The sequence below is a fragment of the Cylas formicarius genome, unplaced genomic scaffold (assembly GCF_029955315.1).
Source record: "Cylas formicarius isolate icCylForm1 unplaced genomic scaffold, icCylForm1.1 PGA_scaffold_7__23_contigs__length_41026272, whole genome shotgun sequence".
NCBI classification, from domain to species: Eukaryota; Metazoa; Arthropoda; class Insecta; order Coleoptera; family Brentidae; genus Cylas; species Cylas formicarius.
The window spans coordinates 8126915-8152309 of NW_026844352.1; the positions used below are offsets into that span (position 1 = coordinate 8126915).

General features: G+C 35.2%; 1 protein-coding gene across 2 annotated transcripts in view; it reads left to right on the top strand.

The window, feature by feature from the left end:
* The window catches only part of LOC132705524 (teneurin-a), a 737223-nt gene that overhangs the window by 422107 nt on the left and 289721 nt on the right, over positions 1-25395 (top strand). For both annotated transcript variants that reach the window (XM_060676144.1, XM_060676145.1), the window contains exon 7: positions 9530-9614. In XM_060676144.1, the coding sequence (XP_060532127.1) occupies positions 9530-9614 (85 nt within the window). The remainder of the gene's footprint in view (positions 1-9529; positions 9615-25395) is intronic.

A 25395-nucleotide genomic window follows, 5' to 3' on the forward strand; every position in this document is an offset into this window, starting at 1 on the left:
GAAAAGAAACTGCCGTGATAAAATGCCACTTTCCGCAAGCTAGATCGGTGTATAATTTGGCATTTTATAAAATTGAGCAGGAAAAAAATTTGTGAATAACTAGACGCGAGATTTGTTAAAAAACAAGCCACATGCATTACCATGGTCGGCACGAATTTAGGAATTCTCTGAAATAATGGAGGATTATGATTTTCGATTCATAGAAAACAATTTAAAAAAATCAGGAGCGTATTTTTAAGAATAAAACGTCAATTCATTTATCAATCTTTTTTTTAAGGCAAATTTATTTTATCGGCCATAGAAAGATGTAAGTTTTTTATGCTTAAGGCACATTGACGTTGAGTAATGTTGTAAACTGTAAGCTTTTCAAGAAAAGCCGACTTGCAGCGGTGTCTTTTATTGACTCAGATAATATAATATAACATCTAGTTTACATCAATGTTCTTCATGAATTTTCCTTTGAGGCTCTTCTTCGTAAAATTAAAGGTCACTTTTTTGGAGAATAGGAATGAGGATTTTCTTTTTTACTATACTTAAAAATTTTCAAAACTGCTGTTGCCGTACTTTCGTGGAATCAAATATACCTTATACTCTTTATTATTTTTATTATATATTATAAAGTTTACCAGACATACTAACACTTTTTCTGCGACCATCAGTCGAGATTCAAGTCGTGAGCAATATCTCCCAAACCCGTGCGGTAATCTTGCGGAAATGTCCGAACTAGCTCGCAGCTGTAGGAAACCAAACGGATGTCGTAAAATGACACTTTTCGCACACTAGACTGATGTATAATTGGGTATTTTACAGTCGCAGTGACTCTATGTCTATGTTTATGACCGTTAGTTTTTTTGGTACATTTTTGCAAAACAACACGAATTTATTCAGTGACATGATCGTCAGAATTAACAAACGTCAAAAAACATACTATTGCTCCCAAACCCGTACGATAATATCCTGGAAATGTCCGAAGTGACTCTCAGCCGTAGGAAACGAAATTAGGTATTTTACAGAGGGGACTAGGAAACAGAGGGAGTAGAAAATTTTCGTTCGTTCGTTCGTTCGGTAAACTTTTTAACTCACTCGTTTGTTAAAAACTCGCTCCGCTCGTGTCAAATAAACTCGTGAATCAAATGCCGTTTACCGCACTTGTTGCATGCTGTACTTTTTCTACGACCGTTAGACCACGAACATGACCATCAGAATTGACAAACGTCAAAATTCAAAGCGTGAGAAATATTTCCGAAAACATCCGATTGCTCCCGAATCCGTGCGGTAAAATCCCGGAAATGTCCGAAGTGGCTCGGATTCGTGGGAAACGGAACTGACGTCGTAAAATGACTCTTCCCGCACGCTAGATCGGTGTGTAATTAGGTATTTCACAGACGGGAGTAGAAAATAGTACTTTTCGTCCAAAGGTTGATGATATACAGCATATAATATACAAGGGTAAAAAGAAATTTGGGTTAAAGTGTTCTATTGTGGTCCACTCTACTCTCTCTCTCTCTCTGTAATCGCAGATCTCGACTTTAAAATCATTTTTCCACCGAAGCCAAAGGCCTTGATTTCTCTTCAGACGATTTTTAATTAACACAATGTTTTTCTCGTTGGTTACCCAAAAGTATAGAAACGAATTTCATAGAAGTGTGTCTACATTATTGGAAAAAAGCATAGTTGGGGATTATTTTGTTTGGTGGAGTTAGCGATGTCTCTTAACGAAATGTAAACTGTGTGATTGATGTTTTTGATACATTGTCCCTTGCTGTTAGCAGCAGCAATTGGAAGTGGTACTGGAATATCCCGAAAAAGGCTGCGAATTATTAATGAAGAATTAGAGAGAGAGCCGAATATAATATTGTATCGATACATAGGTTCCAACAAAAATATTTTTGGTTTCTAATATTATTATTTGAACGTCATGTTCTCAAAAAAAATTCTTTTAATTAGTGCATTACAGGGATAATAAAGTGTTCTAAGAACTCTCTTGTAAGATGTAGGTACTGCCAATTGTCAATAACTAAAAATCTAAGAAGATCCAATAATTTTCTAAAACGCTGAGCAACCAGGTGCTGTTGTGGACATGCCACTTAAAAACTGTTAGTGAACTACTTACGAAAACGAACAATTAGTTTCTCGTCTATCGCTTAACGACACGCAAACCTATCGTTAAATCCGAAACAAAAAGGCATATTAAGGGGACTGTCCTTTATCGAGGAACTTGCGTTCTCCTTCCCCGTTACCATTGTCTTTCAAGGAAATGGCTTAGAAATGAAACCGAGTAATATAATTTAGTTATTCCTCCTTTGTAAAGGGAATTGGAAATAAGCAATCTAAGAGTACGGGGGTCTGCCAGGAAACAATCCATCTGTCGTGTTGTTACCTAAACATTTATATTCATAATGTCGCTTGATAAAACTACGAAATCATTATATTATTATTATTCGATAGCTAAATAAAAAGTAGTTGGTAATTTAAAGCAACAAACACACATTTTAAATCTCAAATGATTTTATTTTCGTGTCGATGCAAAACAAAATGCAGCGTCAAAAATTTGACATTACATTAAAAATAGTAAAATGGTAGCTTTAAGGGATAAACAAATTAACTGAAACTCTGGATAACGATCTTTATTAAACAAATCAATAACTGAACACGATATTTACGTACATTTAAAATTAGATGTCAACTGACTACTATTTACAAATCTTCTGGATCTCGATTTGGTTGTTTAGAGATTTATGTGGAGTGGCGGATTTACATTTAGTAGAATTGATTGCATGCAAGAATTTTAGTTTTATCGAATAAAATTTGATTTCCGGTTTCATGATTGCTAAAAATATTATGCGTTTTAGGTTAAGGGGAAATTCCCTTTAAGAAAGTTAAGTTTCACCCACCCTGTATAGTTTTATTAATAGAAAATGGGTTACAGTGCCGCTTTTTATTGAATCTGATTTAAAATAACGTATGGTTGACATTTTGAAATGTTTCAAAGTGTCTCATCTTTTTACAAAACTTCCGGATTCCTCCTGCCCGTGGATTTTTGCTGAGTCGAACTTCCTAACGTTTCGCCAATTATCCGGTTGGCTTCTTCGCATTTTACTCTGTACCTGCTTATATATTGTTTGTGGTGGGCAGAGCTAAATATCCTGTCGGATAACTGATTCACATATTGGTGACAGGTAAAGACCTGAGTCGCGGTTAAGATTATTAGGTTGTTTATAGATTTCTATAGACCCTCGGATTTTTCGTTCATAGAAGAATTGATTGCATGCAAGTTTTATCGAATAAAATTTGATTTCCGGTTTCATGATTGTTATAGTTCGTTCCGTTTCTCCAATGTATGCTGTGAACTCCTGGTATCTCAAACGGAATTTTGTCTTTGGCGGATTGAAGATATTGAGAGATTTTTAGTCAATTGGACCACAATGGCAAGTTTGGGATTGCTTTCGGACTCATTTTTGTTGGAAGTTTGTGGTGAAGTGTGTAGCGATGAAACGTTTAATATCTCTAATGTGCAAATTATTAGAGAGGAGAGCAGAGTAAGGTATTTTAATTCTGGGTTCAGTGACTCGTGTTGCGATAGTTTTAGACCTCCTCTTGTTGGCACAATCTGCATCTAGTGTTTTCTTCCACTCTCATTAATCTTAGATGCTTCTTAAAATGGAAATGGCTAATCAACAATCCTTAATTTTTGAGGCTTAACGTATATGCCGTAAATATGCCCGATAAGCTTTTGAGGAATTCTTTAACCTGTCTCGGTCTTGGTGTGCCTCTCCACCATTATAGTGTTCTGGTTCGTTAGATACTTCGCTTTCGTTACCTTATCTCTGACCGAACCCTTCCGTTGAATTGCTGAAGAGCTAACTGAATAAATAACTGGGAAGGCAGTTCGCTTGTCGCTGGAAGGCTTTACCGGGAATGAGACAGTAGAGGGTTCTAATTGCGAGTCTCTTTAAACTTGAGGTGCGAAATTCTGGTAGGAATCCTAACAGAAAATTGTCAGGCATCTCCGTATCATCAACTACTCAGACCCCCATATACATGGACGGATAGCAGATAGTATAGGAATAGTGCGGTAATCGCTGCTATAAACACTTTTGCCAGCTTGTCAATTAGAACCCTGAGTTTTTGAGCTATCCAGGTTCACTTCTCTCGTTGGGATTTCATTGCTGTAAAATTTAACAAAGTAGCACTGCCCATAGACAGCCTAAGGACTTTATCACCCAGTAGAGCTTTTCCTGTTTATTGACATATCTACCAATTATTGGTGACTTACATTGCAGTAATGTATACGCAACGGATCTTGCTTCTCCTTGTATATAGTCCTGCATTGGTGTAATAATCAGTAGGACCTCCAGCGCTGCAGTGGGCATTATCGAGTGTCTGTAACAGGAACAGGAATAGGAATATTACAACTAATATCGGTTTGTGAACTTTTGAATGGAATTTTATCCCACTTTTTTAATATTTTAAATATGGAAATATGACTTAATGTATAACAAGCACAAGCATTACAAAACATTTAATATTATTTCAAATGCGTGTTAGTAGGGGGAGATTTTATGGTATTCAAATTACAGCCAATAAAGTTGTTGTAATAATAATAATAATTAATAAATATAAAAAAGTCTAAGTTTTAGTCAAACAGATGAAATTATTGATAGCTTGCAATTCCAGTAGACATTAAAATTAAAAATATAATGCTTCAAGTAGTTTTGCGTGAGAAATGTAACTACTCAACAATATCAACCACATAATACTATTTGTTGTTATTCTAATATATTTTTAATTGCATTATTATCTTCGATATGTGAACCAATATTTTTCTTGTGATAAGTCGTTAGCGATTGACAGAAATAAAATCACGACCATGTCTTGTACGAGCGTGAACCCGACTTAAATTAAATTGATGGAAATGCCGCACCTAATTCGAAACTTTATTCGACAGCGAGTAACACATTTCGCGCAAGACATATTTTAAACATTTTATTCGGTGCAGACGCATTTTACAAATTCATGCGATGGAATCAAATGTACATTCTTATCCCACACGCGTGATTTATGGCGTAAATATGAATTTAAATGATATTTCCTTTCGGATTATGTATGCTGCCCTGCACGGAAAATACGAAAAAAAACGCTTTCGCGGATATATTTTCGTATTTATTTGTCATAAATATTAGAGCAACTCAAAAAAAATGTTTCCGACGACTGATTAAATTGGTCCGGTTTCTTTTTTATTGTAAACAGTCTTAAAAAGATCATCCCTAACTTCCAGGCATTTAGTTGCATAAATTATATTAAAATGTGTGTGGGTAAAATCGTTTAGATCTCTTCAATATCACAAAATCAAATATCGTTCTTCGTCAGTTCTTCAGCTTCTCGTGTGCTTGTTCTTTCACTGATCTTACCCTTTTCAATTCCCTATCCATAGTAAACAGGAAAAGTATCTTACCTACGTCATTTACCAACAGGATCTCGTTACTCCATGCTATCACTTATACTAAGAAGAAAAGAAGAAGAAATTGTTATAGCATGTCGAACTCAGTACCATTATTAAGACAGGCCTAGGAGAACATGCAGGATGTTCTGTAGTTATGAAATAAAACAACGATGCCAGCGACCAAGAGAAGAAGTATACCGGACTATGTCAATGCGATTTCTGATTTCAATATCGAAGACTTTGCATGTGCAATCTGCGACTTATTCAAAATGATGAAAGGAGGCGTCATGGCTTGCAATCTTCTGCGTACTGTCGTAATTCTTTATTATTATTTTGTGAAAAGAACGGAGGGGAGAACCAAAACTTCCTCGTATTTCTCGACCAATTACCGAGTACAATTTTCCACTTGCGGGTATAAAAACATCAAGAAACTGAACTAGTCTCCGGATAATTACCGTGCAATTTTAACTTTAACGAAGTAGGTGGGGTCAAAAGAACTTGGCGAAGTTAATTCTAATTTTTAATTTAAATAGGACTGCACCATAAAGACTATTGCGGTTTAGATTCGCGCATGATGATTGCGGTTAATTTTAAGTGATAACGAAACTAGCAAACTGATAATCGCATTCTAATGGGAATTTTCTTACTTTTGGCCCGTAAAATCTTATAATCAATGTATAGGGAGCAACGAGTTTCATAGAGAGCCGACTTTCATAATTCCATAAGCACCGGGATATGTTCTGTACGTTTATGAATGTATATATTAGTAGATATGCCATTTAGAAACTCGTTAAAGATCCGTGATAATGTCGCTTATAGATAAGAAATTTGAACTGACTAAGTACGACACTATTTGATTGAAAAAATAAATTGCGAAACGCGAATCCATTGTTGAAATTATAAAAACATGTTTTTATGGTTGTATATCATATTCGAATCGGAGGGGCTGGTGTGATATCATAAAAATTCACTAAAATTGTCTGGGTAATTGGGTAGGGTATATGAAAAGTCCATTTACTCAATTCAACTCAAATTCAATTTCGTGAGGATTGTTTCACTTGACAACTAAACAAGACTGCAAGCTTGCTTTGATTAAATAGTCAGATATAGACAAGAAACAGGTAACAAATAACAGTCACTAAGAATGCAAATTAAGATTGATTAAAAGCTAGCCACGAAAGTCAAGAGCCAACAAGAAACAGTATCTACTGTTTAAATCTGAACCCGAATCCACCGAAATAGGGTTTTAATTACCTGTCGTCTTATCAGGCAAATCAAATACACCATCGTAGTAAAGCAGTTCACATAGAACCAAAAGGAGAAAGTGATTTCAACATAACATTTTCAGTGCAATGCAAAAAAAAGCTTAAAAGGAGTGTTAGGTTTGATAGTGTGGAAATAGATAGATAGAAGTTAGTGTAATAGTGATAGCAATGAACTAGTGGGAGATACGAAAACAAATAACAAATTTAGTTTAGGCCATGTTTTGTACACACATTCTTATAAACAAAGTCAAGTTGGAGTGTGAAGTTACCAATAAAAATATAGAAATTCAAAGTGTATATAAAATATACTTAAAATTTATTACAATGTAAATAATCAATTTTCCTATTTAACTCCGATGTGTTTTTGAGTAGCATTATTAACACATTGTTCGGTATTATTACTTCTCTTTCTTGTGGGATCAAGTTGCTTATAATTTATTTCATAACTAACCTTCAAACTGGACTCGCATGTCGATGTACATTTCCTACTTGATTTTTTAATGTCACAACAATGAGTCCGGATCGTCCTCCATAAGCGCTGATTATATGCTGCAAACATATGAAACCATCTGTTAATAATTAAATAATTATCATTTTTTACAAAACTTCTGGATTCCTCTGCGTCGGTTTTTGCTGAGTCGAACTTGCTGACGTTTCACCAATCATCTTGTTGGCTTCTTCAGAGCATAACTGAAACTGACTCGCATTTTACTCTGTACCTGCTTATATATTGTTTGAGAAGAATTTTAGTTTTATCGAATAAAATTTTATGTCCGGTTTCGTGCTTGTTTTCGGCAACAGCTGATGAGTTTATTTGTCTTAGTCGTAAGGCTCTTTCGTGTTCTTTGAGCCTAGTTAATATTTTTCGTCTAGTTTCTCCAATGTATTCTTTGCCGCATATGCATAGAATGCTGTTAACTCCTGGCATCTCAAATGGAATTTTATCTTTGATGGACCGAAGATGTTGAGCGATTTTTGGATTAGTGGTAAATCTGGTTTTGACGTCATACTTCTTTAGAACATTTGATATGTGGTCAGTGATATTTTCAATGTAAGGAAGGACCACAGTGGCAAGTGTAGGATTGCTTTAGATCTCATTGCTATTGGAAGGTTGTGATGAATTGTATTTTTTGATCGAATGTTTAATATCTTTACTGTGGAAATTATTAGAGAGAAGAGCAGAGGTAAGGTGTTTTAATTCTGTGAATGGAAGGTTATTATTAGTTTCCAACTCAATGGTAAAACGTATGATAGGGTGTACAGAGTTTAAATGTCTAAGAAAATCTACTAGGGTTTCTTGACCATAAAGCCAAATAACAAAAGTATCATCGACGTAGCGTTTCTATAATCTATAATGATTTTAGATAAAAGGTGTCGAGAGCTTTCTTCTTAATTCGCGATGACTGGTGTTCCCGAAGTTAGTACACAAATCTGACCGTTATAAGAAAAATATGTTCCAGACAAGCATTTTTGATTAAGGTGGTTTGGTTCCAGATTCTCGGATTTTAATATATCTGCAATGATGTTGAGAGTTTCAGGAATAGGAACTTTGGTAAAGAGGGAGAAATCTATAAACAACTTAACAATCTTAACCGCGACTCAGGTCTCTACCTGTTACCTATATCGGTAACAGTCATCCGAGACGGTGTTTATGCCCCTTATTTAGCTCCGCCCCCCTCAAACAATATATACAGAGTAAAATAAGAGCCAGCTTCAGTCAAGCTCTGAAGAAGCCAACAGGATGATTGGCGAAACGTCAGCAAGTTCGACCCAGCAAAAACCGACGCAGGAGGAATCCAGGAGTTTTGTATAAAGTATTACAGTAGCCTGTGGAAGTTTCTTTGGAGAATTAATTATCCTTTTTTTGTATTCTTTACAATGTAATAAAGTCCACTGAGTTTTGTCTGGTTTTAACTATTTCTATAGGTGCATTTGAAGATGTTCTTTGAAATCGAGTGTTTAAGATGAATTTAAGGAAATACACTTAATTAAACTATTCAGTCTAGTCCGTCTAAGTACTTCTTTAAGTTAACATGTATCGAAAAATGTTTATACTTTATTTTTGAAAATCGGCACAGTTTATACAAAAGTGAAAAAACATCCTTTTTAAAAACGTGAAAAAAAATCAAGTTTGTCCAAAAAAATCTTTTTCCATTTTTTTTTATTTAAAAAAATAACCATTTCTATAAAAATATTTTTAATAAATCCAGAAATGCATAAGTTTACCCATTATTTTTAATCGGTACATTTTACGAAACTGAAAAAAGAAAAATCTTTATCCAATACCCATTTTTCATTAAAAAAAAAAATTAAAATACATTTTTAATAAAAAACGCCAATTTTGACAGGTAAAGTCAAATGTTTTAAACCTTTCGTAAATTATTGTTAAAATGTTACCATATGATGCGGACTTTAGTGGTGACGTTGTGTATATAAAATAATCCTATAAAAGGAAAATGTCAGCGAAGAGAAATATTTAATAACTAGTAAAATAATGAATAATAAGGAATAAATAAAATGAGCAGCCCCGTCAAGTTGTTTTACTGCCACTTTATAATAACGTGACGAAATTTAATTTTTTGTGAACACATTTGGAATCAAATTTTAAATTATGTATTCATATAAACAATATTTTCTAGAGTCAGGTGAAGATATTGGGACGTCTCAGGCAGAATTTGTCTTGGTAAAGTTGAACAGTGCAATATAAATTTTGCCGCAGTTGTTTCTAGTGCCGAATAAATACAGACTTTAGTCACGGCGTCTGAATCACTTACGCTCCTCGACAGCGTTCGGTTTGTTACTAACAGAAATATTGTTGCAGAGTATGTGCTCGGCGGGAGCCCGAGGGCGTCTGTGTACCCAGCCCGGTCACCCATGGCAGCCTCAAATGCAAATACGCAACACAGGTAAGTCCGCATCGCGTTACACGTTGCCCGCTTCCAAGTTTAATAATAAACCACCGACGCCGCCGTCGCCGCCTCCGCCCCCGGCTGCCGAGCTGCAAGAGAACTCTCGTGCGCGTCGCGAAACTTTCAAAACGAAAACAATATTTTAATAAAGGCTCGTGTTACTGCATCGCGTCCGCGGTAATTGTGAAGGCGCCTTTGCCCACGAGCACGGATCTGCCTAAGAAAATGCCTCGAACAATCCCGAGTTGTTTATTTTTGGTTATTCGCTTCGAGCTCCCCTGAGAGGGATGGGGTAAAATTTAGTCTTAATTAGTATTCAATGTTTTTGATTTCATTTCAGAGATCGGCAGTTATGCTATGCGATATAAAATAATGTAGAGCAATCGACCGTAATGCATTGTAGTGGGAACGGTATCTAAAATACAGTGGAAATTTTACTTAAACCCCAATGTTAGTTTTCTGAAGTACAGTACTATAGGGTTATTATTTATGATGTATAGAACTTTAAGTTGGCATTACTGTTCAAGGTGGCGACCGATTTAACAGCTGTCAAGTAATTTATTCTCAGTTTGGTTTGGCAATTCATCATGAATAGACTCACGCCTGAACAACGCTTGCAAATAATGGTTCTGTGCGGAATACGTATCGCGCACTACGTCCATTTTATCGTCGACAAAATCGTCCATCGGAGCAGTTAATTCGATTAACCATGGAACGTTTTCGCACCACGTTTACTCTTTGCTGATAACTCGCATCCCCAGAGACGCCGTACGGTGCGTACAAAAGAAGCTATTGCTGCTGTCGAGCGTAGCATTGAGGAAGATCCGAATGAGTCCATCCGCCATCGAGCACAGGAATTGGATCTGTGTCCATCCACTTTATGGAAGATTTTGCGGAAGGATCTTGGTTTACGTGCTCACAAAATCCAACTCGTGCAAGAATTGAAGCCAAACGATCATCAAGTAAGGCGTAGATTCATCGAATGGGCCCATAACGAGATTGCCGTTGTTCCTGATTTTGATAAGCGAATTTTGTTTAGCCATGAAGCGCACTTCTGGTTGAATGGCTACGTCAACAAACAAAACTGCCGCATTTGGAGCGAAGCTAATCTTGAAGTTATGTCGTGTTGGTGCGCTTTATGGGCTGGTGGAATCATTGATCCGTACTTCTTCAAAAACGATGATGGCCAGAACGTTACAGTTAATGGTGATCGGTATAGAGCTATGATGATTCATTCCTGAATTTAATAACCATGATGTCCCGGAGATGTGGTTTCAACAAGACGGCACAACATGTCACAGAGCTCGTGCCACAATCGATTTATTGAAAGACACGTTTGGTGACCGCCTAATTTCACGTTTTGGACCTATGAATTGGCCTCCAAGATCTTGTGATTTAACACCGCTAGACTACTTTTTGTGGGGCTATGTAAAATCATTGGTCTATGCGGATAAGCCACAAACGCGTGACCATTTGGAAGACAACATTCGCCGTGTTATTGCCGATATACGGCCACAAATGTTGGAAAAAGTCATCGAAAATTGGACGTCCAGATTGGACTACATCCGCGCCAGCCGTGGCGGTCATATTCCAAAAATCATATTTAAAATGTAATGCCACAAGATTATCTTTCGGATAAATAGAATTCATGTCAATCGAATAATCCATCGTTGTTTTATTGTAACTTAAAGTTCTATACATCGAAAAAAAAACACCACTTATATTACTTTATAGACGATTTTTGAAGCACTGCAATCATTTTTTAATAATTTCTAGACCTCGAAGAGGTTAGAATTGATTTTAAGTCAATTGAAAAGACGGTACGGCTCTGTGGGCACTATCTTTAGAAATAGTTGCCGGATTAGCATGCAACGCATAAATCCACCATTTTTACAGGCTAGATTTAGCCCAAATAAGAACATTTTTAATAGGTACCAAATAGTTGAGCCACATACAGTTGCAGCGAGTGCGGTAAACATCGAGTGACTTAAAAAGTTTACCGAAGGAGTTGCATACTACACTTTTTCTACGACCGAGCGGAACGCAGCGAAGTCAGTGACTCTATGTCTATATTTATGACCGTTAGTTTTTTGGTACATTTTCGCAAATCAACACGAATATATTCACTGACATGACCGTCAGAATTGACAAACGTCACAATTCAAGGCGTGGGAAATAGAAAACAGTATTTTATAGACGGCATCTGAGTCACCAGTTTACTTGGCACGAGCGGAACGAGTGTTTAATAAACGAGTGATTTAAAAAGTTTACCAAATGTGTTGAATACTATTCTTTTTCTACCACTGTTAGTTTTTTGCTATATGTTTGCAAAACAACACAAAAACATTCACTGACGTGACCGTCAGCATTGCCAAACGCCAAAATGCAAGCCGTGCGCTAAAATTTCCGAAAACATCCGATTGTTCCAAAAACCCGTGCGGTAATATTCCGGAGATGTTCGAAGAAGCTCGGATCCTTGGGACAAGAAACTCACGTGGTAAAGCGACAGCTCCGGGTCGTTATATGGTCTGGAGTCTAATCCTTACTCCCCTTCCATTACGGGCGATTTTAAAATAAAACTATTGTTTACTAAGATTATAATAATATTTATAATTTTTACTGCAAATTACTTCGCCTTCCGGCCTGTAGATAATAAGTTGATTTGGAATTCGGAATTTCTAAAATATTTAACATTAACCCATTAATGCCCAGAACTATCAACTAAATTCATTCTTTTGAATTAAAAAATATGATATAAAAAAATGTTTTGATTTTGATAATGGGTCGTTAACGACCCCTTGAATAAAAAACAAGACTTAATTATCTTTTATTTTATTTTTTGATATTTTAAACAGTGGTTACATTTTATGGAATTCATCAAAACATTTGTCGTGAAGTGGAATTTGACAAGTTTCACACGATTTTGTGGTTTTGTTTTTACATAAACACCTTCTTCTTGGCTGTTGACAAACTATCAAGTGGCGTCCTTCCGAAGTGGTACAATATATAGAAGATTTTTTGGCCCAGGCATTTTCGGCTTTACTCCGTATTTCTTTAAAAGATACTGGGAAATTTCTCTTCGAAAATAAAGATTATCTTGTTCATAACTGTATGCGCGGGCTAGTTGCCTAGCATTAGCAAGGCACAAATCAATCATCCAATACAGTATGGGGGTATACCACTTTTTGAACCTCATGGCAATTCGGTAATTGGATATATTATTATCCATTTGATCCACACCTCCCATGAACGTGTTATACATTTTTATTGCATGGAGTTGGGGAGCATCAACTTTCATTTTTTCTTGAACCGAAAACCTTTTACATTTTTGTAAAGGCTCAACGCTGTACTCATTTGACAAAACACAACACTGTTGTCCTTCCATTTTATTCCTACGATACCTTTGTCCTTATCCACCGCACTGTCCATAATTCCCCTTTTTTCGTTTTTCATTAACTTTGAGTCATTTAATTCACATTTCATCGTTCTATTTTCTTTCACTGTCCCTGTTGCCCCAAAATTTATCCGAGTAAGTTTGTATATCAGTTTAGCAGAGGTAAAAAAATTGTCAAAGTATTGTGAAAAGCGCAAACCAGAATATTCTCTTTGCAGAACCTCAGCAAAGTTTAGTACAACAGATTCCCCAAATTTCGAACTGTAAGCAATAACCTGGTTTGGTACTCATAACCCAAGCTTTGTGTCCGAATCGAATCGGCTTGCTGCGTATATATTGCTTGCAGCCATGTTTTCCATAGTAAGGACTGCAAGTGTGCATATTGTATAAATTTTTTGCTCAAAGTTTCAATAATTGGGCACAACTTAGCCATTTTGTCCCCTTGAGGTAAGACGTTGTTATCAGCAGCATGAAAGAATCTACATATTTCCTGAAACCGATTGCGTCTCATTGACTGAGCTACCAGTGAATGCACATCTTCTGCTTCTTCCCAAAACATTCTTCGGCGAGGTAGAGGAACGTAACCGCTAACTACAAGAATTCCAATAAATACATATGATTCATTGCTTGAAAGCTCAAATCTGGGAACATTTTTTTGAGTGGCATACATTACCGTATATTTCACGAGTTCTTCGATAAGTGACGGACTCATAAAAAGTTGAAAAAATTCGACAGGATGACTATCTTTAGATAATGTCAAGAGACATTTACCTTATTCAAATCACCCTTTTCCCATTGAAATTTTATTTCTGGTTTACTCTTTTTTTAGGAGGTTGCATGCTTTTAGTAACTGACTGCGATTGACAGTCAACATTACCACCTTCTTGCTGTTATTATATATTGTCCTCCATATTTAATAAAGTGCACCTATTCTCTTTGCTATACACAAGCTCGCCTTCTGCCATGAGTTGCCGCGTACTAAGATGGTTTGGATCGTTATCTCGTTCACCCCCTGAGTCGCAGTTGATAGTTTCGCCATCATTTTCTGGCAATATTTGAATTTCATCCTCGTCCAACTTTTCAGCTTCTTCTAGCAGTTCAGCAACGGAAAGTGGCTTTTTCCTAAAAAATACCATAATTATAAAATGGTCTCATAAGTGCCCAAGAGGTCGTTAACAACAAAAAAAATAAAAAAAAAACAAAACAAAAACTGGCTTGTCAGTTTTATATATTACTAAAAACGCATTTAAAACTATAACAAATATTTACAAGAATCTCTAACAAACATTTAAAAATAATTATAAAAAAACATATTAAAATTTAACCTACTTACCAATAATAATTCGAAGACATTGTTTTGCCTTTTTCTTACACTCGTAAATCTCAGCACTTACAAACAAGAGTATACGGGCCACGTGTTGCACAGGAATGAAAATAGGTGGGTGCGTGCTTGCTAATTAAAGAGGACAAATTCTTAGCGCCATCTCTTCATTGCAACACACAATAGAATAATTTGGTGGGTCATTAAAGACCCATTGGGCATTAATGGGTTAACTCCGCTATATTCGTATATTTGGTCCTTCCCTTTTTTGAATTAGTTTAGTTTCTAGCTGGACCTTTTTTTGTTAGTTTTAATGTTGTTAATGTAAGGTCCGAATTTTTCTTTCTTTCTAGTGTTGAATTTACCACTATTCGATGAGCGTACGTTAAGTGGAAAACGGGTGCCGCCAAAATCTTCGTAATCTGTTCCAGGTTTTGCTCACCCCTCATTAAATGGGTGTCAGGGCAAAAACTGGACGTATCCCCTTAATCTTTAACACTTTTCGAGTAGTGAGTTAAACCACAGATGTATATAGTCAGACCACCCGCCTCCGGATTAATTTCCTTACTTCCTTTGTTGTTTTGTCCTTTTTTTTGACGATATTGTTGTTAGTCCGGTGTAGCATGTCATTTTTCTCTTTAGATAGCTATGATCAAATCTGATAGCTTATTTATTCACATTCAAGTTTAACTTTAAATCAATAAATAAGTAGTAGGAGTACTTATTATACGATACAATACTTTCTTTGCGATTCCAACTAAACATCAAGAATACTTGGTACAATTGACTAAGTTTGATGTTGAAGTGAAAGCCGTGAAAATAGTTTGGAAATCAAGGCACGTCCAACAGCTCCCACCTTACGTCGGATACAAAATTAATATGATTTTTTAGTTGTTTTACAATATTCTTGCTGAAACAAAGTGTTTAAAAAAAAAAGAATTTTCTTTTGTATAACGTTATAATCACAAATCTTACAGCTCTCTTTTGTAATGCAGATATGGCTGTGGTTTTGAACAAAAAATTAAGAAAGAAGAATTTTCGAAAATTTAAAAATAGGGAAAATATAAATTATCAGAAATTATATTTAACTTTGTTTTACCTTTATTACTTATTATTATTCCTATAGCGTTACATATTTAAAAAATTAGTACGCAAAATATTTTCTATTCTACTGCTATAATTTTAGTAAGCAAGATTTAAGATATTTACACAGTCCTTTCATTAATTACCTTTTGGTGAAGTCAACTTTTTGAAGTGTACTTGCCGCACCACATGGTACATTTTCGAAAAACAACACAAATATGTTCACTGACATGATCCTCAGAATTGACAATACTATTTACAAATTTATAAATCAAACTTCGCCCAGTTTCGCCCATCATCCTGTTGGCTTCTTTAGACCTTATCTGAAACTGTTTCAGAAGCCAACAGGATAATTCGCGAAACACAAGCAACGAACGCAGGAGGAATCCAGAAGATTTGACTAGTATTTACGTTCTTTTTTAAAATTTCAGCAATATTACGAAACAGAAACTTGCAAGTACTCATGATATCAAATAACCGTTACGTGGAATCGGTCGATAACTTTTAAAACCCTTCAAAGTGCTATTTTTAATTTATGAGCCCGTTACGGCGTCGGCGTTTTGGAAGCAATGCTCATATGCCTTTAAAAAGCGCACAAAGAGAAATGTTTTCTGCTTCAAACGAACCTTGATGTTTTCTTTTAGTTCCTTATGGATCCTTTGTTAAGTGAACCTTGTCGTAGAAATAAAAGTGTCTTTTGTTGTGAGGTACATCAACTTGGTCTAGCGAGCTATTTGACTCAATCTATTATGCATAGGCTAGCAAGTTTTATACATTTTACCTCCACTTTTATTTTCTATTCCATTTACAGTGGAAAAAAAGGAAAAAAGTAGTAGGAACCAGGTGTCGGAAATTTTGCTGGTTAATGCTTCCACCCGAATTTCATTTGTTCTACATAATAAATTACATTATGTCAATGCAACTTTCGACAATGCTATAAAATCCTACAAACTACATTCAAAATCGTTTATTTAAAATGGGAGTAGTGCCGTGACTATTGAACTAGAATTACTTATATGCTACGACAGCCGGTTAGCAATTTCGTACCGATAATACACAACACAATTAAAATAATTGCCATATAAAAGCGCAATATATTCCGCCATATCAATGATCTCCAGAAAATAATTCACCTTTTAACAGGTGAAATGGAAAATTGAAATTTTCCATGGTCACGACACCTTGGTAAGTGGTGTTTTGAGTAAAATGTTCGAAATCATCGGGGTACGAGCAAATGAGCATAAAACGTTTGTATATGAATTATTTATTTTGATAGGAAAAAGCTATATGCAGTGAGGTACAAAATTATAATTCTGAAGATTCTGTTTCCAATAACAAAATTTCTCTTCTATGAGGTTAATGGTAATTAGATAGTAACAAAATGAAGGCTATACCAAAATAACTAATTTATAAAACTTCGTGTATTGTTGCAAACAAGCCTCTTGGAAAAAATATTGGATACGCCAATGTTTATTGCATTAATAAGAAATCAAAATATTTGTCATCATAAATTCATCTATAAACTGCATTATTGTCGGTATATTTATTGACCTATGGTTTACGAATATATAAAATTTATATTTCCCATATAAATTGTAATTTATTAAAACGATGAACATCAAATTCTGTGTAGTTATAAATATTAAAATGAATTAGTCAAATTAGAACGATGCAAATACGGTTTCGGTAAACAAAAACATCGGTTTTACGCAGCAAAATTGCTAATACCTATATGTAAATAATTTATTAAACAATTTTAGGAAAATGTACATAAAATTCAGTGTGGCACGATGCGAATGTGAATTCTGCAGCGGAAATATACAAACCCAAATTCTTTTGAAGCCTACCTATTCCCGAACAACAAATTTAGTCGATTAACAATTATTTCCTCTCGGTAATGTTTTTATAGAATTCTCAGTATCGCCTTAGGGCCTTAACTAATTAAATAACTTAATTAATTAAACAAAATTAATTTAATTAATCCCGGAACAGAACAGTCATACAAAGAAATTTGAAATAATATGTAAAAATTCAGTAATAAAAAAATATATCAGGGCGGAAGAGCTTTTACTGCCATGGACACCTTTACATATAATTTTTTTATATAACAATAAAAACCAACAAAGAGATTCTTTGAAAGGACTTGTCTGAGAAATGTGTACTTTCCTATCTAAACAGTGTGTAAAAGGTGATTTTTTATTATTAATATTTTTTTTATTATTTTTTTTAATGGATCTTGTTCATATTAAAAGGAATTTTTCAGCGATTAATTAGAGATCCATTTATAAAACGGGATCTCTGGGTACTAATAGTTGTTAATTCCTCCCCTAAGCAAACATTTTCGCCTCATAAACAAACAGATGTCATTATAAAACATTAATAACGCGTCCGGCATAATGACGATTAATCATTTAAACCTAAGTGAATATTCATGAGGGGTTGAAATCCGGCTTGGATAAATAAACCGGGAGTCTGGCTAATTTACAGGTGAAGAGGGAACGTATGAAGGCGAGTACCGGGGAAGGGCTAAATTAAAAAATTAATTTAGTTTTGCGTTGCAACGCTCGGTTTCAGGATGCTCTAAACATAATCTAGATAACGTTTTATTAATCCGTTTTAAATCGGCCGACTTAATCGTTTCAGTCCTATGCATATTAGTAATAAGAGTTTGGCCTATAAAGTGTTTCTGAAAATAAGTACAATTTTTTTTTATTCTCTATACTTTCTCTATTTATCAAATTGTGTCAGTTAAACTAAATGGTAGTAAGTTAGGGAATGAACCGATCTCTTTTAAATCGTTTTTTAGTTTATTTTTGCTTTTGTATGGTTGTTTATTACTATTTGGTAATTAGTAGCATTTATATTTCATTACCATAATTAAAATTATTTTTTCTAAGTGAATAGTAATTTATTTTAAATTTAATTTTCATGTTGGGTACAAAACAGCTTAATTAGTTTTTTTTTCAAATACAAACTGTGTAAAAATAACGCAGAGGAAAATATGAATTGAAGACTTCAAGACAATGTTAAATATCCATAACTTAAAAATGGTTGTAACCGGACTCTCGAACGACAATAAAAGATAGGAGACTAAGATTTTATGTAATGTTAGATTCAATAAGATAAAATATTACCGTCCATGTAAAAATAGAAAATCAATAGATTTATTAATAGTGAACGTTTTCATAGATAGGATAAAGGGAAATTCACTCTAGCAATGTTAAGTTTCACCCACCCTGTATAGTTTTATTAATAGAAAATGGGTTATTCATTGAAAGTGTGTCTCATCTTTTTACAAAACTTCTGCTTCGGTTTTTGCTGAGTTGAAATTCCTAACGTTTCGCCAATTATCCTGTTGGCTTCTCCGCATTTTACTCTGTTTTACGTCGTCTCGGATGACTGATTCCCATATTGGTGACAGGTAAATACCCGAGTCGCGGTTAGGATTATTAGAATTTTTCGTTCAGAGAAGAATTGATTACATGCAATTTCTTGATTATATTCGGACTGCTGATGAGTTTATTTGTCTTAGTCTTAAGGCTCTTTCCTGTTCTTTGAGTGTAGTTGATATTTTTCGTCCGGCCTCTTCAATATATTCTTTGCCGCATATGCATGGAATGCTCTAAACTCCTAGCATCTCAAATATAATTTTGTCTTTGATGATGGAAGATGTTGAGAGATTTTTGGTCAAGTGGTAAATCTCGTTTCGACGTTATATTTCTTTAGAACTTTCGATATGTGGTCAGTGATGTTTTGAATGTAAGGAAGAACAGCTTTCGGTCTCATTGTTATTGAAGGGTTTTGGTGAAGTGTACTTTGTGATAGAACGCCTAATATCTTCAATGTGGAAATTATTAGAGAGAAGAGCAGAGGTAAGGTGTTTTAATTCTGGGTTCAGTGAATCTGGCTGGGATAGTTTTACCGGTCTGTAAACAAGAGAGTTGATAACCGATGATTTTTGGGCCGGATGGATTAAAGTATCAGTCTGTAAGAATATCTAAGAATGGGAGAAATGAAAATCCACTAGGGATTCTTGATCATGATGGCAAATAAAGAAAGTATCATCGACGTAGAGTTTCCATAATTTTGGTTTTAGATGGAAAGCGCCTAGAGCTTTCTTCTCAAAGGCTTCCATAAATATATTTGCGATGACTGGTGATAGTGAAGACCTACGTTTGTTCAAAAATTTCACCGTTATCAGAAAAATATGTTACAGACAAGCATTTTTCAATTAAGGTGAGAAGGTTTGGTTCCAGATTCTCGGATTTTAATATGTCTAAAATGATGTTGAGAATTTTAGGAATAGGAACTTTAGTAAACTTACCAGAATATCTTATGTATCTAATGTAATGCTTTTTAATTGTTCAATGAAGTGAAAGGAATTAAGTACCAATCCGTTTTCCCTGTAAAGAGTTTTAATAGGGAGCCTAGATATTTTACTAGAGAATATGTTGGAGAATCAGTGGTGCCAACAATAGGTCGAAGGGGCAATCCTGATTTGTGAATCCTTGGGAGTCCGTAGAGACGAAGAATTTTAGAGTCATGAGGGGTGACAGATTTTTTCACGGAGTCTGATAGAGAAGAAGCCTTAATAGTAAATTTAAGGTTGCCTTCCTTAAATGACGTAGGATCTTTTTTAAGTTGACGATATGATCCGTCTGTAAGAATAACTTGAATCTTTTCGTGATATTCATTTATGTTCATGACCATTTCTTTTATCTGATTTTGGGACGGCGATAACGGGATTAGATTTTAGAGATTTTAGGGCAATGCGTTCAGGCTTTCAGGCTTTGCAATACATATAAGCAGGTACAGGGTAAAATACGAGCCAGTTTCAGTCAAGTTCTGAAGAAGCTAACAGGATGATTGCCGAAACGTTAGCAAGTACGACTCAGCAAAAACCGACGCGGGCGGAATCCAAAAGTTTTGTAAAAAGTGTTACAATAGCAGATTAACAGATTTTTCTAGAAGTTATTCACTAGAGTGATGGAAAATTCTTAATCCAAGTATCATAATGAATTTAGTTCACTCAATTCCAGAGTGATTCGTTGGAGTAGTCTAAAAACAATGGTGATTATTAAATAATGTATAAAATTCTAATCAAATATTTATTATAGCTTTCTCTTTGCATTATAATTATGTTATTATTTTGTCTATCGGAGACCATAAGAAATTCCCGAATATGGTAAAATTTAGTCATAAGAATTAGAAACCAATAATAACGCATTATTAGATGTTCTTGCTAATAAAACACTAACTAACCAAAACTAACCAACACTAACCAAAACATGAGACCTAACTTTGGCTCGTTCTGAAAACTTACACACCCAGACCGATATCTAAAGCCATTGTCACATCACTATCCGGCCAAATATCATCGGTTATCAACTCCCTAGTTTACAGAGTCGTTAAACTATCTCAACTGAATCCAGAATTAAAACACCTTAGATCTGCTCTTCTCTCTAATCATTTCCACATAAGAGATATTAAGCTTTCTATGAAATACATTTCACTACAACCCCCAAAGGCAATTTGTCCGAAGGCAACCCCATACGTGCCGTTGTCGTTCCCGACGTTCAAAAAAACACTTTTCACATATCTAAAAGTTTTAAAGAAATATAGAAACGTTAAAAGCAGATTTACCACTTGTCTAAAAATCTATCAATATCTTCCGTCGATCAAAGACAAAGTTCCGTTTGTCCAGGCGTTTACAGAATCCCATGTATCCAAATGCAATCAATTCTTCAAAGAAAAATCCGAGAATCTATAGAAATCTATAAGCAACCACACAATCTTAACCGCAATTTAGGCCTTCTCCATTCAAGTATATGGGAATCAGTCATCCACCCCAATGTTCCTTTAGTTCCGCCCTCTCAAACAATATGTAAACAGGTGCAGAGTAGAATGCGAGCAAGTTTGATTTATCAACAAGCAACGCAGAAGAAATCCAGAAGATTTGTGAATAGTAACGGTGCATCGATTATCAAAAACATTATTATTTTATTTTCTTATCCATGACTTGATGCAATTCGTATCTTTATTTAACGATAAGTAATAAAGCAGTATTTATGGCATCCAAGAGATGAAATTGTTTGGCCGTCGAAAGAACTCCCAATTATTCCATATTTTTTGCCAAGTTAGGAATCTCACATTCACTCCCCCGGACCGTCTCGCAGGTTTGTGTTCTTGCCGCATTATTTCGCAGCCGCAAAGTGGAAACCCAGACATCTGGCTGTCCGCGGAATTTTCTCAGTTAAAATAATAGAAGTTCCGGCGTCGTTTCTCTTTGTCGGAGGTGATGGCGTGCCGTTCCTTCGAAGAATGCCATAAATTTACCAACATGCAGCCGGCTGACAATGAGGGAAGCGACCGTTATTTGCTTTATCAGTTTTATAGGCCGCGAGTGAAGATTCCTGCTAAATTTACTGCCTACGATATGAAGGCTCTCTAATTGGACAGACCGTCATTTATTAATACACTCATCGGGATATTAACTTTTTCGAATTCTTCCTGCGATTATTGACCGATTGTCATCGAACACAAGTTGGATAAATTCAGCAAAATTTGTATGTCTAATTAGCGCTTAAAGCCCTTGGTTCACATAGGTGGAGGTCACCCATTGCAATTTTTGGCGATTTTGTCTGATTTTGATTTTGTCAAAAGGATTGAATCAGGACTGTTTTGTTTTCGTCCATACTTCTGAGAGAGATGCCAAAAAACATAATCAAATTCTGCTCAACGTGTCAACTTTGAATACTAATAAACAAAACTAAAACAAACAAACTAAACAAACAAAAAAAAACTAACAAACAAAAAAAACTAAAACAAACCAAACACTAGTTTTTCCGGAGTCAAACGAATCTAGCCTGCTGCAAAGTAACATATGTGGCAGTTTTGCTAACCAAAACATAATCAAATTCTGCTCAACGTGTCAACTTTGAATACTAATAAACAAAACTAAAACAAACAAACTAAACAAACAAAAAAAACTAAAACAAACCAAACACTAGTTTTTCCGGAGTCAAACGAATCTAGCCTGCTGCAAAGTAACATATGTGGCAGTTTTGCTAACCAAAACATAATCAAATTCTGCTCAACGTGTCAACTTTGAATACTAATAAACAAAACTAAAACAAACAAACTAAACAAACAAAAAAACTAACAAACAAAAAAACTAAAATAAACCAAACACTAGTTTTTCCGGAGTCAAACGAATCTAGCCTGCTGCAAAGTAACATATGTGGCAGTTTTGCTTTTGGTCTTTCTGGAGGAAAAACTGTGTCTAGTCTAGGTTATAAAGAAAACTGAATATCGCGGACAAAAACGACTCTAAGCGTATATGTTAGAATTAAAATTTATACATAAAACTGACTCAGGCAGTGACTTCGGATCCTACAGAAGTTGGATTTCCATTGGTTAAGCCTGAAAATTTGCCCCATTTTTGGTACCGATTTGCATATAAATAATTAGTATATGTTGTTCCTGACTCTTTTACGACGCTTTCTCCATTCACGCTCGTCATTAAGACGAATGAACTCGGATGGTGCATGAGGAAACAGAGCCGAAGTACGTATTTTATTTTGATCTGAATATCAAGTTCAAATCGTCGTATTGTTTGTGAGGCGTAGAAAAAAAAATGGAAACATAACCTTACTAACAAAATAAAGTTATGTTCATTTGATTGCGGATGGCGAAGTTGGTGACATAGTTATGCGATATATAAATCGCTTCTTCTTGCCTAGAAAATTGAAAAAATCAGTTCCTTCAATTCCTTAGGGATCTCCAAAGTGGATTGCAAAATTCAGATCATTTTAAAAATTAAGGTGTGACAGTATGCCAAAATGGCTGGGTTCACAACTAGATTAGATTAGATTCTAAAAAATTTAAAAAATGAAATGCAGAAAGAGTCAGCTTTTACTGGAATTATGGTAGTTAACAAATTTTTGAACGAAAACCGGATTTCTTGTGGAATAATTATAATAATAATAAATATAATAAAAAATATAAAATTGCAAAATGAAATAAAGAAGCACAGAATTAAAAAGAGAAGCAAAAAATATGACAAGAAAATTGGAAACAAAGAAAAAATGATCAATGCCGAAGTATAGCAAGAATATTTTGCTCAAAGACAATCGTTATCGTTTGACTACCCAATGCTACGAAAAGGAATTAAAATGAAACCTATGCCTTTCTTCAGGTGCATCTCTGACCGTTCTCAAGTGCAAACTAATCTTAACCGCAGACACAGAACACCATGTTATGCTGTGTTGCAGTGGTGTATGAGATTGTCTAATGAAGATCCAGAATATGTGTTATTGAGAACGCAATCTATCTACCAATCAGTTAAACTCCAAATTTTGAAGTAATTCGCATTGTTTTTGAAATTGCTATAATCTGTTTTTTTCGAATCGCTAAGACAGAAGTTTTTAATTATACATAATATTGCATTTAAAAATTTTGATTTAATTGATTCGTGTATGGAAACAAAAGTACTGCAACTTTACTTCAAATACAAATAAAAATCATCTTAATTCTTTGCGACCGTTCATTAAATATACCACTAAAAAAGAGAAGAACGACTGCCTTTCGCGTCTAGATGCCCTAGTAACTAGAAATAGTGACTTTTTCAGCACCTCTGTTTATAGGAAATCTGCACGTACCGGACAACATATAAATATTGGGTATAACCATTTTGAACCAACCAAACTAAGCATCATCCACACACTCTGCAAAAGAGCTATCACAATATGCAGTGACAAAGCATCGCTGAAAGTAGAATTAAGCAGTGTTAAGAATAAAATCAAATTTTAAACGGAAAGCAACAGTAGACTGATGTGCGATAGATACTCTTATCTCTCTTCACGATCCCATGTGTGAAGGGAATCTCAGAAAAGATCAGGCGAATAGCGAAACAATCAAAGTTAAGACCATTACATTAAGAAGAGTACTTACAAGAACAAAGCAAAACCAAACACCCTGTGAATGTGGAGATTGCTTATCGGAGAAATAAAAAGACCTTTAAACGTTAGAATTAGAGAAAAAGCAAATATACAAAGATCAGGTCGCGGGACATGTATGGACCAAACTCAACATCAAATGGCTCGGGTTGTTCACAAGGAAGCGGATTGGAAAACCCGCAAGTTTAAGACAACTATATTCAAAGTCATTACCAATCCAAGCGTGAAAATACCTAAAACCTTACAACCCTTAATGGAGCGCACCGATGTTGTCCTATAACATCACGGTTGACTGTACCCGACTGACTCCGTCACTGGTGAAAGCTGTCTAGTACTTTAGAATGAAAATTAGTTTGCACTTGATGACGGGTAGTGATACCGTCTGCCTGCCTGCAATATTTCGTAAACATAATGGAAATTGGATAATCTCTAACCACCTTCAAGCAAACGATATGTGTTCTACAAACATTATTCAACACTTCACAGTGTTTTGTTGTATTTAAAAATAGCAGTGTTTTGCGACGGTTTTCCCTGTACTAGATGATGTTTTGGAAATGCCTAAAATCTGTCAACCCCTAATAGAGCGCATCAATGTTGGTGTCCTTGCGAAACAGCCTCACGTTTGACTGCACCCGACTCTGTCACGGGTGAGCGTTGTGGTCTTGTATACAAGCCTCGTAGCCTTGGGAAGTTCGACAATCTCTCTGAATCCCCATAAGTTTCTGAAATCTTTAAACGAGTTGTTAGGTACGTATAACGATTGCCTTGAGTCGGGTATTTCCCACACCATTTAACATCAACCAAAATATTGTGACGCTTAGTCATGGCTAGTGGTGATTTAATATTCTTCCTTCCTTTTACATCTAGATTACGGGCAACACGCGCCCCCAACATTTAAACGACGTTAAAACGAACGGGAAATAGTATCAATTTGTTTTTATTGCGTGCCAAAGACTTGTTCCGAATTCGGCCACATCCTATACACGCGCTTTTTAATAAAATTAAGCACTAAATATGATTTAA